The sequence below is a fragment of the Salmo salar genome, chromosome 12 (genome assembly GCF_965601325.2).
Source record: "Salmo salar chromosome 12, fSalSal1, whole genome shotgun sequence".
Classification (NCBI taxonomy): domain Eukaryota; kingdom Metazoa; phylum Chordata; class Actinopteri; order Salmoniformes; family Salmonidae; genus Salmo; species Salmo salar.
In genome coordinates this window covers 95403712-95422129 of record NC_138302.1, presented here as the reverse complement: position 1 = coordinate 95422129, position 18418 = coordinate 95403712, and the positions used below count along the sequence as shown (strand labels likewise).

The 18418-nt window shown below is 47.2% G+C and overlaps 1 protein-coding gene across 3 annotated transcripts in view; it reads left to right on the top strand.

The window, feature by feature from the left end:
• The first annotated feature begins 6417 nt into the window (after positions 1–6417).
• LOC106566115 (rho GTPase-activating protein 40) overlaps positions 6418–18418 on the top strand; it is a 69066-nt gene continuing 57065 nt past the window's right edge. Inside the window, exons 1-3 of one of the 3 annotated variants that reach the window (XM_045691906.2) lie at positions 6418–6598; positions 13578–13804; positions 17512–17786. In XM_045691906.2, the coding sequence (XP_045547862.2) occupies positions 6489–6598; positions 13578–13804; positions 17512–17786 (612 nt within the window). In that variant the 5' untranslated portion in view covers positions 6418–6488. Of the gene's footprint in view, positions 6599–10460; positions 11095–13577; positions 13805–17511; positions 17787–18418 lie in introns of those variants that run through there. The other 2 variants (XM_082959491.1, XM_045691905.2) reach the window with 2 other exon arrangements.

Here is an 18418-nt window from a genome sequence, read left to right as displayed (position 1 = left end):
AGGAAGACCTAGAGTTACCTCTGCAGTAGAGGATAAGTTCATTAGAGTTTCCAGCCTCAGAAATTGCAGGACAAATAAATGCTTCACAGAGTTCAAGTAACAGACACATCTCAACATCAACTGTTCAGAGGAGACTGTGTGAATCAGGCCTTCATGGTCGAATTGCTGCAAAGAAACCACTACTAAAGGACACCAATAAGAAGAAGAGACTTGCTTGGGCTAAGAACACAAGCAATGGACATTAGACCGGTGGAAATCTGTCCTTTGGTCTGATGAGTCCAAATTTGCGATTTTTGGTTCCAACCGCTGTGTCTTTGTGAGAGGCAGAGTAGGTGAATGGATGATCTCTGCATGTGAGGTTCCCACCGTGAAGCGAGGAGGAGGAGGTGTGATGGTGTGGGGGTACATTGCTGGTGACACTGTCAGTGATTTATTTACAATTCAAGGCAGACTTAACCAGCATGGCAACCACAGCATTATGCAGCGATACGCCATCCCATCTGGTTTGCGCTTAGTGGGACTGTCATTTGTTTTTCAACAGGACAATGACCAAACACACCTCCAGGCTGTGTAAGGGCTATTTGACCAAGAAGGAGATTGATGGAGTGCTGCATCAGATGACCTGGCGTCCACAATCACCTGACCTCAACCTAATTAAGATGGTTTGGGATGAGTTGGACCACAGAGTGCAGGAAAAGCAGCCAACAAGTGCTCAGCATATGTGGGAACTCCTTCAAGATTGTTGGAAAAGCATTCCAGGAGAAGCTGGTTGAGAGAATGCCAAGAGTGTGCAAAGCTGTCATCAAGACAAAAGGTGGCTGGTTTGAAGAATTTAAGATCTATAATATATTTGTATTTGTTGAAGCACATGTTGGAGTTGAGTTTAATTGGCTATAGTTACTGTAGTGACAAAGTCGTCAGCTAGGTGACTAGGGTAACATGAATGGCTGCTCCCCATAGCATGTCACCTACTAGTCTACACTATTGTTTCACTGCTGTCAGACTGTCGCTAAGACATTACTGACCTACACTATCCATATCACCCATAGAGACAGTTGGAACTTCACAGGGGGTTCGAATGTTTGTTGGAATATTAGCCTTCACCTACTGAATTCCAATAGGATTCACGGCTGTATAATTTCACGGTTTTCAATGGTTTTAAGTGTTAGGCAGTGGTGGAAAAAATACCCAATTGGCATACTTGAGTAAAAGTATAGATACCTTAATTAATGGAAAGTTACTCAAGTAAAAGTGAAAGTCAGCCAGTAAAATACTACTTGAGTAAAAGTCTAAAAGTATTTGGTTTTAAATATACTTAAGTATCAAAAGTAAATGTAATGGCTAAAATATACTTAAGTATTAAAAGTACAAGTATAAATCATTTTAAATTCTTCATATTAAGCAAAACAAAATAGAAATAGTAAAGTAAAGTACAGATACCCCAAAAAACTACTTCAGCAGTACTTTAAAGTATTTGTACTTTACGCCTCTGGTGTTAGATAATACTTTTAAAGTTCAAACGTGTATGCTTGCATTGCATTCATTTTCTGTAGCCTATTCCTGTGTCGTGCACAGCGTTGCAGGTTGCTAGGGTGTAGAAACCTGTTGCTATGGGCCCATCATGCTCAAGTTCCTGCTGTGTAGACTGCTACACATTGCAGCAAACATCTTTGTCTTGTTTCATAGGCTTCACTGGTGGCTTCACTGGTGGCTGTTTCTCAAACGCTTTGGTGAGAATAAAGAATGTATCGGATACTGTATTAGCCAGACGACCATTTTATTGTAGACGTTTTTGAAGAAAAATAATGTGCACATTGATTTTGTGGATACCTGGCTGGCTACAACATAGCAAACCACTCCAGTCAAATTGTAACATTGTAACACCTGATATAGTTGACTACTTTGAATGATGGTGAAACTGATGTCACTTTTTACAGCTCTCTCTCTTTATATTTTATTTTTTATTTCACCTTTATTTAACCAGGTAGGCTAGTTGAGAACAAGTTCTCATTTACAACTGCGACCTGGCCAAGATAAAGCATAGCAATTCGTGCACACAGGTGCAGTGATCTGTGAGCTGCTCTGACAGCTGGTGCTTAAAGCTAGTCAGGGAGATATGAGTCTCCAGCTTCAGAGATTTTTGCAGTTCGTTCCAGTCATTGGCAGCAGAGAACTGGAAGGAAAGACGGGCCAAAGGAGGAATTGGCTTTGGGGGTGACCAGTGAGATATACCTGCTGGAGCGCGAGCTACGAGTGGGTGCTGCTATGGTGACCAGTGAGATATACCTGCTGGAGCGCGTGCTACGAGTGGGTGCTGCTATGGTGACCAGTGAGATATACCTGCTGGAGCGCGTGCTACGAGTGGGTGCTGCTATGGTGACCAGTGAGATATACCTGCTGGAGCGCGTGCTACGAGTGGGTGCTGCTATGGTGACCAGTGAGATATACCTGCTGGAGCGCGTGCTACGAGTGGGTGCTGCTATGGTGACCAGTGAGATATACCTGCTGGAGCGCGTGCTACGAGTGGGTGCTGCTATGGTGACCAGTGAGATATACCTGCTGGAGCGCGTGCTACGAGTGGGTGCTGCTGTGGTTGAAGAGGTCAGCTTCCTCAAACCCTGATCACATCTGACCAGCATCAGACCCTTTTGGCCAAGATCTCCTGCAAACCTGGGAAGGATGATTAACAATAATTATGGTATGCTTTTATAATTGTCACACCGTCTTTGGGATGACCTACATCCCTTGAAGGTCACTGACATTGTGTCCAGCCTGTCCTAGCCACCATGCAGTATCATGTTATTGATTTTTTATGTTTATACATTGGAGTCAGGAAGTCTGTAGTTTGATAATGTCCTTTCTTCTGTCAGCCCACTCACTGCTTCATGCTACACCTGCAGTCACTGCTTCATGCTACACCTGCAGTCAGTGCTTCATGCTACACCTGCAGTCACTGCTTCATGCTACACCTGCAGTCAGTGCTTCATGCTACACCTGCAGTCACTGCTTCATGCTACACCTGCAGTCACTGCTTCATGCTACACCTGCAGTCAGTGCTTCATGCTACACCTGCAGTCACTGCTTCATGCTACACCTGCAGTCACTGCTTCATGCTACACCTGCAGTCAGTGCTTCATGCTACACCTGCAGTCAGTGCTTCATGCTACACCTGCAGTCACTGCTTCATGCTACACCTGCAGTCACTGCTTCATGCTACACCTGCAGTCACTGCTTCATGCTACACCTGCAGTCACTGCTTCATGCTACACCTGCAGTCACTGCTTCATGCTACACCTGCAGTCACTGCTTCATGCTACACCTGCAGTCAGTGCTTCATGCTACACCTGCAGTCACTGCTTCATGCTACACCTGCAGTCAGTGCTTCATGCTACACCTGCAGTCAGTGCTTCATGCTACACCTGCAGTCAGTGCTTCATGCTACACCTGCAGTCAGTGCTTCATGCTACACCTGCAGTCACTGCTTCATGCTACACCTGCAGTCAGTGCTTCATGCTACACCTGCAGTCACTGCTTCATGCTACACCTGCAGTCAGTGCTTCATGCTACACCTGCAGTCAGTGCTTCATGCTACACCTGCAGTCAGTGCTTCATGCTACACCTGCAGTCACTGCTTCATGCTACACCTCCAGTCACTGCTTCATGCTACACCTGCAGTCACTGCTTCATGCTACACCTGCAGTCAGTGCTTCATGCTACACCTGCAGTCACTGCTTCATGCTACACCTGCAGTCACTGCTTCATGCTACACCTGCAGTCACTGATTCATGCTACACCTGCAGTCACTGCTTCCTGCTACACCTGCAGTCACTGCTTCATGCTACACCTGCAGTCACTGCTTCATGCTACACCTGCAGTCACTGCTTCATGCTACACCTGCAGTCAGTGCTTCATGCTACACCTGCAGTCAGTGCTTCATGCTACACCTGCAGTCACTGCTTCATGCTACACCTGCAGTCAGTGCTTCATGCTACACCTGCAGTCAGTGCTTCATGCTACACCTGCAGTCACTGCTTCATGCTACACCTGCAGTCAGTGCTTCATGCTACACCTGCAGTCACTGCTTCATGCTACACCTGCAGTCAGTGCTTCATGCTACACCTGCAGTCACTGCTTCATGCTACACCTGCAGTCACTGCTTCATGCTACACCTGCAGTCACTGCTTCATGCTACACCTGCAGTCAGTGCTTCATGCTACACCTGCAGTCAGCGCTTCATGCTACACCTGCAGTCACTGCTTCATGCTACACCTGCACTCACTGCTTCATGCTACACCTGCAGTCACTGCTTCATGCTACACCTGCAGTCAGTGCAAGATTTATATACTGTGCTAACCATTGCAGTGTAGCAGGTCTGCTCTACCTCTGATTATAGGTACGGAGAGGAGAGGGGAGGGGAGGGGGAGGAAGGGGGAGGGGAGAGAGGAGAGAGGAAAGGAGAGGGGAGGAAGGGGGAGGGGACAGGAGAGGAAGGGGGAGAGGAGAGAGGAGAGGAGAGGGGAGGAAGGGGAGGGGAGAGGAGAGGAAGGGGGAGAGGAGAGGAGAGAGGAGAGGGGAGAAAGGGGAGGGGAGAGGAAGGGGGAGAGGAAGGGGGAGAAGAGAGAGGAAAGGAGAGGGGAGGGGAGGGGGGAGGAAGGGGGAGGGGAGGAAGGGGGAGGGGAGGAAGGGGGAGGGGAGAGAGGAGAGGAAAGGAGAGGGGAGGGGAGGGGAGGGGAGGGGAGGGGAGAGAGGAGAGATAAAAGGAGAGGGGAGGGGGAGGAAGGGGGAGGGGGAGGGGAGGAAGGGGAGGGGAGAGAGAGAGGAGAGAGGAAAGGAGAGGGGAGGGGAGGGGTGAGGAAGGGGGAGGAGAGAGGAAGGGGTTGTTTACAACCAGGGCTTTCATTGCTCGTTGTCATAAACTGTAGTGAGATTATCACCACTTTGCCACATGTATTTCCAGAATACATACAGAACTCTGCAGTTACGTGGTCCCACATACGTAACATCTCTGTTACAATACAGCGGGAGGCATAATACATCAATTTGCGGTCGTCTATAACAACAATTATATAACTCTTGTCACCATTGCGGATTTTGCGAGACCTGCATGGCAAAGAAATGGAATGTGGATGGATCAGTATGTTGCCTTACCCACTCAGTCAGTGACTGTGACGTACCTCTGTTATATGAATGCCATACCTCGCTCACACTGTTTATCTGTTCCTGCTCTTCATTTCGACCTGTTGAACATTTAGCCTGATGTAAGCTACTGGTTATACTCAGGTGTTTTCTTTTCACAATGTCTGGGATTTCCAACATGGACCAAAAAACTAATAACCAACAACGAAAACGTGACCTCAGTGGTGCTACATGCACAGACCTAAAACAATATCCCACAAAGCAGGTGGGAACTCCTTAAGTATGATCCCCAATTAGAGACAACATCAGCTGCCTCTAATTGGGAACCATACCAAGAGCACCAACATAGAGATGAAAAGACTAGAACACCCCCTAGTCACGCCCTGACCTACAACACCATAGAGAAACAACACCATAGAGAACCAAGAACCAAGAAGGTGAAAGCCTACTTCCCCCAGACCTACTTCCCCCAGCCCCCCAGACCTACTTCCCCCTGTCCCCCAGACCTACTTCCCCCAGGCCTACTCCCCCAGTCCCCCAGGCCTACTTCCCCCAGTCCCCCAGACCTACTTCCCCCAGATCTACTTCCCCCAGCCCCCCAGCCCCAGGCCTACTTCCCCCAGTCCTACTCCCCCCAGCTCCCCAGGCCTACTTCCCCCAGTCCTACTCCCCCCAGCTCCCCAGGTCTACTTCCCCCAGTCCTACTTCCCCCAGCCCCATAGGCCTACTTCCCCCAGCCCCCCAGGCCTACTTCCCCCAGTCCTACTTCCCCCCAGCCCCCCAGTCCTACTTCACCCCAGTCCCCCAGACCTACTTCGACCAGTCCCCCAGACCTACTTCCCCCAGATCTACTTCCCCCAGCCCCCCAGCCCCAGGCCTACTTCCCCCAGTCCTACTCCCCCCAGATCCCCAGGTCTACCTCCCCCAGTCCTACTCCCCCCAGATCCCCAGGTCTACCTCCCCCAGTCCCACAGTCCTACTTCCCCCAGCCCCCCAGGCCTACTTCCCACAGCCCCTCAGGCCCCCAGCCCCAGGCCTACTTCCCCCATGCTTCCACCCCCCCACCCCCCCCCCCCACGCCAGGCCTACTTCCCCCATGCTTCCACCCCCCACGCCAGGCCTACTTCCCCATGCCCCCCAACCCCTACTTTACCCAGGCCCCTAGGCCCTCGACCTTCTCCAGTCCTTTCCTGCCTCAGGATGCTACAGACCGTGTGACGTCCCACTAACAAAGTAAGACCAATGTGTTTACTGCCTGGGGAGATTATAAGGAAGCAGCTTGCAGAGCGGAGCAAGCGGGGAAGGCCGGGGCAGCTGCTGTTTTCTCCTACTAGCAAGCAGCAGCAGGCTGCATGGGGGAGAGAGAGGAGACGACAGGCAGGATGCGGTTATGGAGAAGTGCATCTCGGGCTAGGCAGCAAGGCTCAGGTAAAGCCAATGGACCACCCAGGCCCAAGGCCAGGTAAGCTTATACTCGGCCCTTATAGGCACTAACCTCAATTATTTAGAATTTCTGAATGAATGGATCACGATTTCTACCATTATGTCGTTTTTACTCAGAAGTACAATTCATTGAGCACTTGGAGTAAGACACATTTTTGGAGGATTGATTGATAATATGTTGTGAACTCACAACCAGTCAGAGCAGACACATCAGCACTTTCCTTTACTGAGCTTCAATCCCCTTCCTTCTTCCTTCCATGTGCTGTGGTGATCTGATCACCAGTGGAAAGAAAGTCTCTCTATCCCAGGTCTGTATGACTTAAATGTTGAATTCTGTCCAACAGCAGAGGATTCCAAATGAATTCAGCTTCTAGAATGTGACCTGTAGCTTTCTGTAGTCTATCGTGAGATGAAAGAGTAGATGACTTAATTACTTGACTTGATTGATATTTTGTAATCCTGGGTTGTAAAATAGGCTAACTGCGCTTTGACATGAACTTGTGCAGTATTATCAGGGTTAGTATCAAGGTTATCAGACCATAACCTTTACTGTATGTATAGTTCCTGTATAACGATTATATGTTACCTCCATGTGCTGTGGGCGTTGGTGGTGCTCCAGACGTTTACAGCTTTGTTTAAAAATAGGTATAGGCTTGTTGGGTTGTTTTCATTCCACAATCCTGAGGTGAAACGCGGAAGCCTGCCGATCAGATCAGATTGTTAACTTTCACTGTACCTCTTTCTATTGAAATCTCTAGAGAAATATTCCTGTGGTTTTCAACCTTGTGACTATCTGAGGATCATTCTGGTCTGAGCTATTTGACTGCTGTGCCTTTTAGCCTAGTTTACACCACTTAAAAATCCTGGTGTCAAATAAAAGGCTATTTTTAGACCTTGAAGAAACTCTAATATGTGATTTGATTATTAAAGCATGTGTGATATGCTACTTGCTTCACCACTTCCCTGCTTCCATACAATAGCCTATAAGGTAAATGAAATGTTGAATCGAAGAGTATGCACATGAGACGGCCTATAGGGAGGAGGTTGAGGACTATAGGAAACGGAGGGCCGGACACGCCCTCAATTCACATCAACGGGGCTGTAGTGGAGCGGGTCGAGAGCTTCAAGTCCCTCGGTGTCCACATCACTGAGGAATTAACATGATACACCCACACACACACACACAGTCGTGATGAAGGCACAAGAACGCCTCTTCCCCATCTGGAGGATGAAAAGATTTGGCATGGGCCCTGAGATCCTCAAACAGTTCTACAGCTGCACCATCGAGAGTAAATTGACTGGCTGCATCACCGCTTGGTATGGGAACTGCTTGGCATCTGACCGCAAGGCGCTACAGAGGGTGGTGGGGATGATCCAGTACATCACTGTGGCTGAGCTCCCTGCCATCCAGGACCTCTATACCAGGCGGCGTCAGAGGAAGGCCAGGAAAATTGTGAAAGACTCCAGCTACCCAAGTCATAGACTATTCACTCTGCTACCGCACTGCAAGTGTTACTGGAGCGCCAAGTCTGTGACCAAAAGGCTCCTGAACAGCTTCTAACCCCAAGCCATAAGTCTGCAGAACAGTTCATCAAATGGCTACCAGGACTATTTGCGTTGATCCTTTTTTGCACTGACTCTCTGCACACTCACTGGACTCTACACACACACACACTAACACATACTAACACATACTCACACACACACACACACACACACACACACACACACACACACACACACACACACACACACACACACACACACACACACACACACACACTAAATACTCTCACTCACACACACACACACACACACACACACACACACACACACACACACACACACACACACACACACACACACACACACACACACACACACACACACACACACACACACACACACATTAAATACTCTCTCACACACACACACACACACACTACATACTCTCTCTCTCACACACACACACTCACACACACACACACACACACACACACACACACACACACACACACACACACACACACACACACACACACACACACACACACAGAAAATACACACACACACACACACACACACACACACACACACACACACACATTAAATACTCTCTCACACACACACACACACACACTACATACTCTCTCTCACACACACACACACACACACACACACACATTAAATACTCTCTCACACACACACACACACACTACATACTCTCTCACACACACACACACACACACACACACACACACACACACACACACACACACACACACACACACACACACACACACACACACACATTCACACGTTCACACTCTCCACGTACGCTGCTGCTACTCTGTTTATTATCTATCCTGATTATTGCCTAATCACTTTTATCCCTACCTATATGTACATAATTACCTCAACTACCTATACCTGCACATGGACTATATAGCCTTGCTATTGTTATCTACTGTCTTCCTATTTTCTATGTTTATTAGCAACTTGTCTTACTTTTTAACTCTGCATTGTTGAGAAAGGGCTTGTACGCATCTCAGTTGTATTCGGGAACATTTGACAAATCATTTCATTTTGATGAAGCATATTAGCCTGAAATAATGATTCTGTTGTCAGCATTATCTAATAACAATATTGAATTTACTGTAGAGACTATATTTGACATACAATAAGGAGATGTTTTATTTAACTTGGTCTGTTGTTGATAAAGTCTCAAAACAACATGATAATATTACCCTTTGACCTTTCAGCCTGTCTGTTTTGGTTTGCCTAATCACCTGTTAACTTAGTGGTGGGGGAGCAGAGAGAGTGAAAGAAGGAGAGTTTACGAGATGGGGGGGGTGGGGGGGTCACTGGCAGGTAATGCTAACAAGCCTGTTCCCCTGGTTTCCTCAACCCTGTCACCTCACACAGGTATGGAGAGTAATAATAACCAGGTATTTACCTTCCCTACATCTATCTTCCTCACTTTGATTTATGGGATTGAGCTGATTGAGATTGTCTTTTGCTGTGAAAAACAAACACGTAAGGTGTGTTTTGATCACACCACCTGTGAATACACAGTAAATCAAATCAAATTCATTTTTATTTGTCACATGCGCCAAATACAACATGTGTAGACAATGCTTACTTACAAGCCTTTAACCAACAATGCAGTTTTAAGAAAATACCTAAAGAGATAAGAATAATAACAATAGCGGGGCTATATACAGGGGGTATTGGTACAGAGTCAATGTGGAGGCTATATACAGGGGGTACCGGTACAGAGTCAATGTGGAGGCTATAATCAGGGTGTTACGGTACAGAGTCAATGTGGAGACTATATACAGGGGGTACCGGTACAGAGTCAATGTGGAGGCTATATACAGGGGGTACTGGTACAGAGTCAATGTGGAGGCTATATACAGGGGGTACCGGTACAGAGTCAATGTGGAGACTATATACAGGGGGGGCACCGGTACAGAGTCAATGTGGAGGCTATATACAGGGGGTACTGGTACAGAGTCAATGTGGAGGTTATATACAGGGGGTACCGGTACAGAGTCAATGTGTCAATGTGCGGGGGGCACCGGTGTCGAGGTAATTGAGGTAATTATGTACATGTAGGTAGAGTTATTAAAGTGGCTATGCATAGATAATAACAGAGAGTAGCAGCAGCGTGGCAGAGAGAACAGTCTATGATTAGGGTGGCTGGAGTCTTTGACAATTTTTAGGGCCTTCATCTGACACCGCCTGGTATAGAGGTCCTGGATGGCAGGAAGCTTGGCCCGGTGATGTACTGGACCGTACGCATTACACTCTGTAGTGCCTTGCAGTTGGAGGCCGAGCAGTTGCCATACCAGGCAATGATGCAACCCGTCAGGATGCTCTCGATGGTGCAGCTGTAAAACCTTTTGAAGATCTGAGGACCCATGCCATGCCAGTATATGTAGTCTTCTGAGCTCTTGCAGTGGCAGAATAGAGGCTTCGAGTCCAGGGACCACCCATAAGTAAATAAATGTGAAATACACTAATGTGTATTAGTGTTGCTAATCCACTCCAGTCAGGTGGGTTGTGGAGGACAGATCTAGGATTTAATCAGAGACCAGGATTACAGGGTGTGTCCTCAGAGGGAGGGGACAAGTAGGTGTTGATGACTAGCCACCCTCACACACACAGCATTCCTTCATCCGTCACCTTACATATACACAGCATTCCTTCATCCGTCACCTTACGTGCATGTACACAACGTGCACTCTGCCGTTAAAAGCCCTTGAGCACTGGAATCTTATTTTTGACTAGAGAGAGTGGAAAACAAAAGAGAGATACTTAAGGACTCGTAAAAGCCCTGAAGCACTGATTGAGAATGGGAAACAGAGAGGAGGTAGTGTGCAGGCTCGCTCCTATCTCCAGCACCACCAGCCATTTTCTACCCCACACGCGGCTGAAGAGGCTGAAGCTCCGAACCACCCACAGCTCCTTCAGTAGGCTGGGATCCAAATCAACCTCCCACCTTACCGACAGGTATGTAGGTCCAGTGGACTGGACTGTATGATTCTGGATCTGCTGACTACTGACTTCGGGCTCTTAACGTGAGATCACAGGCTTCACTCAGACTAGAGTAAATCATGAGAGATTTGTGTGAATTCTTGAGTTATGCAACCCTTATACATACTGTATTCCCCACTCCATGGCACAGTACTGTCTCACTATCAATACAGGTTAAAATTCATCAGCAGTAGTTTCCTTATGGTTGACTGACTGACTGTGGAAGCAGGGTATGTATATTGCTGAGCCTATTTTGTCTGTAGGAGTTCTGTGGGGCATACGTGTCAGTGCTGCAGATGTTGTGTGATTTATGAGGCTTGATTCTGTTCTTATGATTTTATCTGGAAGGTTATGTGACCATTAAATACCATAAACTACAACACATTTGTTTTGATATTATATGTTCTGTTTGTGTTCTATAACAGTTGTTTTATGTGTTCTATAACAGTTGTTTTATGTGTTCTATAACAGTTGTTTTATGTGTTCTATAACAGTTGTTTTATGTGTTCTATAACAGTTGTTTTATGTGTTCTATAACAGTTGTTTTATGTGTTCTATAACAGTTGTTTTATGTGTTCTATAACAGTTGTTTTATTGTTTTATTTGTTTTATTTATTACAGTTGTTTTGACTGTTGTCGATCTGTGAGCCTGTTCTGATATAAAGGGATTATCTGTTTATTTCCACATTGTTTTAAGGAGCTTTTTAAACAGGTTACAGAAATGGGCAATACCGGTCAGTCACCCTGCCCTGTATAGGCCTCGGCTGGACCCGTTTAGCATGTCAAAGGGCTGAGTAGATGATTTTATCAATGGTCCTCATTGACTAGGCTATCAAGAGGAGAAGTAGGAACATTTCCACCTCACTATAACTGATTGCAAACTAAACTACAGGAAACTACAGTACAAACTGTGAAACAAAACTACAGGAAGCTACAGTACAAACTGTGAAACAAAACTACAGGAAACTAGTTCAAACTGAAGCTAAACTACAGGAAGCTACAGTAGAAACGGTGAAACAAAACTACAGGAAACTAGTTCAAACTGAAGCTAAACTACAGGAAGCTACAGTAGAAACGGTGAAACAAAACTACAGGAAACTAGTTCAAACTGAAGCTAAACTACAGGAAGCTACAGTAGAAACGGTGAAACAAAACTACAGGAAACTACAGTACAAACTGTGAAAGGAAATCACAAAGAGACATTGTGAGAGGAAACAGCACTAGCTGTTTTGGTATAAGGACCCAAGTCAAAACTAACAGAACATGGATATTAAGGCACCTCAGACTGTCATTTCATCGTCTGAAAAATGACTCTGACACCCATCAACATCGTTCAAGTCATAAGCCTAATCCCCGTAAGAATGTGACACACTGTCAGAGAGGCCTATAGACATAGGAATCTAACAGATACTTCTTTGCTGACTAGGAGAGAAAGTTTGACAGAACTGGAAAACACATTCTGATCCTGTGAACCAGTCAAGAACTGACTTCACCGTCCACCCTCTTAATGACAGTGAAGTCATTGTGTCGCCTCAGGCCTTGTGTCTGTTCTCTGTTAATGGAGAATCAAAACGACCTGTCTGTACGCTCTACACATGAACAGCAGACTGGAACCACTGGCACAATTATTAGTCAAGGGATGTAACTCTGAAGTTTTTATTTCTTTTATTTCACCTTTATTTAACCAGGTAGGCTAGTTGAGAACAAGTTCTCATTTACAACTGCGACCTGGCCAAGATAAAGCAAAGCAGTTCGACACATACAACAACACAGAGTTACACATGGAGTAAAAACAAACATTCAGTCAATAACACAATAGAAAAAGTATATATACAGTGAGTGCAAATGAGGTAGGAAAAGGGAGGTAAGGCAATAAATAGGCCGTAGTGGCGAAGTAATTACAATATAGCAATCAAACACTGGAATGGTAGATGTGCAGAAGATGAATGTGCAAGTAGAGATACTGGAATGATAGATGTGTAGAAGATGAATGTGCAAGTAGAGATACTGAGATACTGAATCCTTAGGTTATTAGGAGATTAGGTTATAACATTTTCTATGGAACTTGTCAAGGCGTTAATTATGTCATCAGTGTGTTAAATATTATGCAACCACAATCAATGGATTATTTTAATCTCATTTTAGATTTTTTTTTTAAAGCCTGGAGAAAATTGGGTGGAAACAGCGCCACAGTGACATCTACTGGCCACACACATTATCACGCCCCCGGGCCAGTATTATTGAGAACAATGGAAACCGGAGTCTTTGTGTCCATCCAGTCCACGCTCTCCCTCTCCTCCCTCAGGCCCTGCCTCCTTCCCTCCCTCCCTTCCTGCATCCCTCCTCCAGCTTTTGTCTCTCCATCTCTGTGGAATCTGGATCCCTCGTCTCTCTATTATTCTCCCGTCTCCGTTTATCTTGGATGTTTTGTTGTTTCCTCCTGTCTATCTGGTTGTCAGGAGCCCCAGTCCCTCCGAGATGAACGGTGAGCCCTGGGCCAGGCCAAGATACCAGGACCAAGCTGCAGCTGAACATTGTATAGCATCCCACCAGGAACAACAACAGCACCCTGACAAACTGTGTCTGGATTCCTTCTGGAGCGAGGTGGAGACGATACGTAGCCAGGGAAGTGGATACACTGACCTTGACACTGACAGTGCCAGACGAGACTCCAGACACTCTGAAGGTAAGAACAGAGACAGAGGAGTTGTGTGTAAGTCAGTCGATTACCTGCATGAGTCTATTGTCTTAATGTAAACAGTGAGAATTGGTTGTTATTGGGTTGCCTGTTATTTTTTGGCGAGTTGTGTTGCGTTGAACCATGTGTGTGTGTGTGTGTGCGTGTGTGTGTGTGTGTGTGTGTGTGTGTGTGTGTGTGTGTGTGTGTGTGTGTGTGCTGTATAGAACCGCAATGTTACAATGTACTTTCCCTCTGTAAGATCCAGTCTTAGTCGTTACACAGATGGTACATATGCAATGCATGGAACTACAGGTAATAGTATAATGTGAACAGTCACATGCATGGAACTACAGGTAATAGTATAATGTGAACAGTCACATGCATGGAACTACAGGTAATAGTATAATGTGAACAGTCACATGCATGGAACTACAGGTAATAGTATAATGTGAACAGTCACATGCATGGAACTACAGGTAATAGTATAATGTGAACAGTCACATGCATGGAACTACAGGTAATAGTATAATGTGAACAGTCACATGCATGGAATTACAGGTAATAGTATAATGTGAACAGTCACATGCATGTACAAAAGTACACACGCACACACACACACACACACACACACGCATGCACGCACGCACGCACGCACGCGCGCGCGCGCACGCACGCACACGCACACACACACACACACACACACACACACACACATATACACACACACACATACACACACACACACGCACACGCACAAGTACGCAGTATGTAAAGCAGGGTTCTCCCCAAATAATGTAAGTGCTGCACTGCCCCACCTTGTAGACTGAGCTGCACTGCCCCATCTTGTAGACTGAGCTGCACTGCCCCACCTTGTAGACTGAGCTGCACTGCCCCACCTTGTAGACTGAGCTGCACTGCCCCACCTTGTAGACTGAGCTGCACTGCCCCACTTTGTAGACTGAGCTGCACTGCCCCACCTTGTAGACTGAGCTGCACTGCCCCACCTTGTAGACTGAGCTGCACTGCCCCACCTTGTAGACTTAACTGCACTGCCCCACCTTGTAGACTGAGCTGCACTGCCCCACCTTGTAGACTGAGCTGCACTGCCCCACTTTGTAGACTGAGCTGCACTGCCCCACCTTGTAGACTGAGCTGCACTGCCCCACCTTGTAGACTAAGCTGCACTGCCCCACCTTGTAGACTGAGCTGCACTGCCCCACCTTGTAGACTTAACTGCACTGCCCCACTTTGTAGACTGAGCTGCACTGCCCCACCTTGTAGACTGAGCTGCACTGCCCCACTTTGTAGACTGAGCTGCACTGCCCCACCTTGTAGACTGAGCTGCACTGCCCCACCTTGTAGACTTAACTGCACTGCCCCACCTTGTAGACTGAGCTGCACTGCCCCACTTTGTAGACTGAGCTGCACTGCCCCACTTTGTAGACTGAGCTGCACTGCCCCACCTTGTAGACTGAGCTGCACTGCCCCACCTTGTAGACTTAACTGCACTGCCCCACTTTGTAGACTGAGCTGCACTGCCCCACCTTGTAGACTGAGCTGCACTGCCCCACCTTGTAGACTGAGCTGCACTGCCCCACCTTGTAGACTGAGCTGCACTTCCACCCCGTAGACTGAGCTGCACTGCCCCACCTTGTAGACTGAGCTGCACTGCCCCACCTTGTAGACTGAGCTGCACTGCCCCACCTTGTAGACTTAACTGCACTGCCCCACCTTGTAGACTGAGCTGCACTGCCCAACCTTGTAGACTGAGCTGCACTGCCCCACTTTGTAGACTGAGCTGCACTGCCCCACCTTGTAGACTGAGCTGCACTGCCCCACCTTGTAGACTAAGCTGCACTGCCCCACCTTGTAGACTGAGCTGCACTGCCCCACCTTGTAGACTTAACTGCACTGCCCCACTTTGTAGACTGAGCTGCAGTGCCCCACCTTATAGACTGAGCTGCACTGCCCCACCTTGTAGACTGAGCTGCACTGCCCCACCTTGTAGACTAAGCTGCACTGCCCCACCTTGTAGACTGAGCTGCACTGCCCCACCTTGTAGACTTAACTGCACTGCCCCACTTTGTAGACTGAGCTGCACTGCCCCACCTTGTAGACTGAGCTGCACTGCCCCACCTTGTAGACTGAGCTGCACTGCCCCACCTTGTAGACTGAGCTGCACTGCCCCACTTTGTAGACTGAGCTGCACTGCCCCACCTTGTAGACTGAGCTGCACTGCCCCACCTTGTAGACTGAGCTGCACTGCCCCACCTTGTAGACTTAACTGCACTGCCCCACCTTGTAGACTGAGCTGCACTGCCCCACCTTGTAGACTGAGCTGCACTGCCCCACTTTGTAGACTGAGCTGCACTGCCCCACCTTGTAGACTGAGCTGCACTGCCCCACCTTGTAGACTAAGCTGCACTGCCCCACCTTGTAGACTGAGCTGCACTGCCCCACCTTGTAGACTGAGCTGCACTGCCCCACCTTGTAGACTGAGCTGCACTGCCCCACTTTGTAGACTGAGCTGCACTGCCCCACCTTGTAGACTGAGCTGCACTGCCCCACCTTGTAGACTAAGCTGCACTGCCCCACCTTGTAGACTGAGCTGCACTGCCCCACCTTGTAGACTTAACTGCACTGCCCCACCTTGTAGACTGAGCTGCACTGCCCCACCTTGTAGACTTAACTGCACTGCCCCACCTTGTAGACTGAGCTGCACTGCCCCACCTTGTAGACTGAGCTGCACTGCCCCACCTTGTAGACTAAGCTGCACTGCCCCACCTTGTAGACTGAGCTGCACTGCCCCACCTTGTAGACTTAACTGTACTGCCCCACTTTGTAGACTGAGCTGCACTGCCCCACCTTGTAGACTGAGCTGCACTGCCCCACCTTGTAGACTGAGCTGCACTGCCCCACCTTGTAGACTGAGCTGCACTGCCCCACCTTGTAGACTAAGCTGCACTGCCCCACCTTGTAGACTGAGCTGCACTGCCCCACCTTGTAGACTTAACTGCACTGCCCCACTTTGTAGACTGAGCTGCACTGCCCCACCTTGTAGACTGAGCTGCTCCAAAATGTAAAACAAATAAAATATACAGTACCATTCAAAAGTTTGGACACACCTACTCATTCAAGGGTTTTTATTTTCTTTTTACTATTTTCTACATTGTAGAATAATAGTGAAGACATCAAAACTATGAAATAACACATATGGAATCATGTAATAACCAACAAAAAGTGTCAAACAAATCAAATAAATGAAAACCCTTGAATGAGTAGGTGTGTCCAAACTTTTGACTGGTACTGTATATACAGTATATATATTTTACACACACACACACACACACACACACACACACACACACACACACACACACACACACACACACACACACACACACACACAGTGAATTACAGGAATTGCTCTTGTCTGGCCCTCATAACTATGGTCCATGTTCTGATGACCATAGGAAAAATACGGTGAGAAAATATTTAAATATGCATTCATTTAAATGTATTAATTGAATCACTGTGTCTGCTAGTTTATTGGTTATTCTTGAAGGTGTTAAATCTCCCATCCCTCCCCTTAGAATGACGCATCAGCCCCACCTTGGTAAAATATCCTGGGGAGATCTCTGTATAGGCTCTGTGATGAAGCTGTAATGACTAATAAGGGTTTATTGAATAGATGTATTGTATTGTTGTTCCAGAGGGGGAGCAGGAAGAACGGTGGCTGCAGGATGCCGGTCTCTCCACTCTGATCAGGCACCAGCAGCAGAGACCAGACAGAGACAGGGACAGAGACACAGACAGTGAGGACCAGGATGTTGACCAGGCCATACTGCTGTCCACTCTGACCCGTACGCAGGCCGCTGCCGTCCAGAGGAGACTGGACTCCTACACACTGTCCCTGAGGAAGAGGAGCAAACCCCAGCCACGTGACGTCAGGGACGTCTTCAGCTCATCACAATACTCTATTGCTCAGGTCAGACTGACCACTTACACATTGTTTATTACTGTCCCACTGACTGCTGATACGATGTTAATACTGTCTTACTGTCCCACTGACTGATGACACATTGTTAATACTGTCTTACTGTCCCACTGACTGATGACACATTGTTAATACTGTCTTACTGTCCCACTGACTGATGACACATTGTTAATACTGTCTTACTGTCCCACTGACTGATGACACATTGTTAATACTGTCTTACTGTCCCACTGACTGATGACACATTGTTAATACTGTCTTACTGTCCCACTGACTGCTGTCACATTGTTAATACTGTCTTACTGTCCCACTGACTGCTGTCACGATGTTAATACTGTCTTACTGTCCCACTGACTGCTGTCACGATGTTAATACTGTCTTACTGTCCCACTGACTGCTGTCACATTGTTAATACTGTCTTACTGTCCCACTGACTGCTGTCACATTGTTAATACTGTCTTACTGTCCCACTGACTGATGACACATTGTTAATACTGTCTTACTGTCCCACTGACTGCTGTCACATTGTTAATACTGTCTTACTGTCCCACTGACTGATGACACATTGTTAAAACTGTCTTACTGTCCCACTGACTGATGACACATTGTTAAAACTGTCTTAC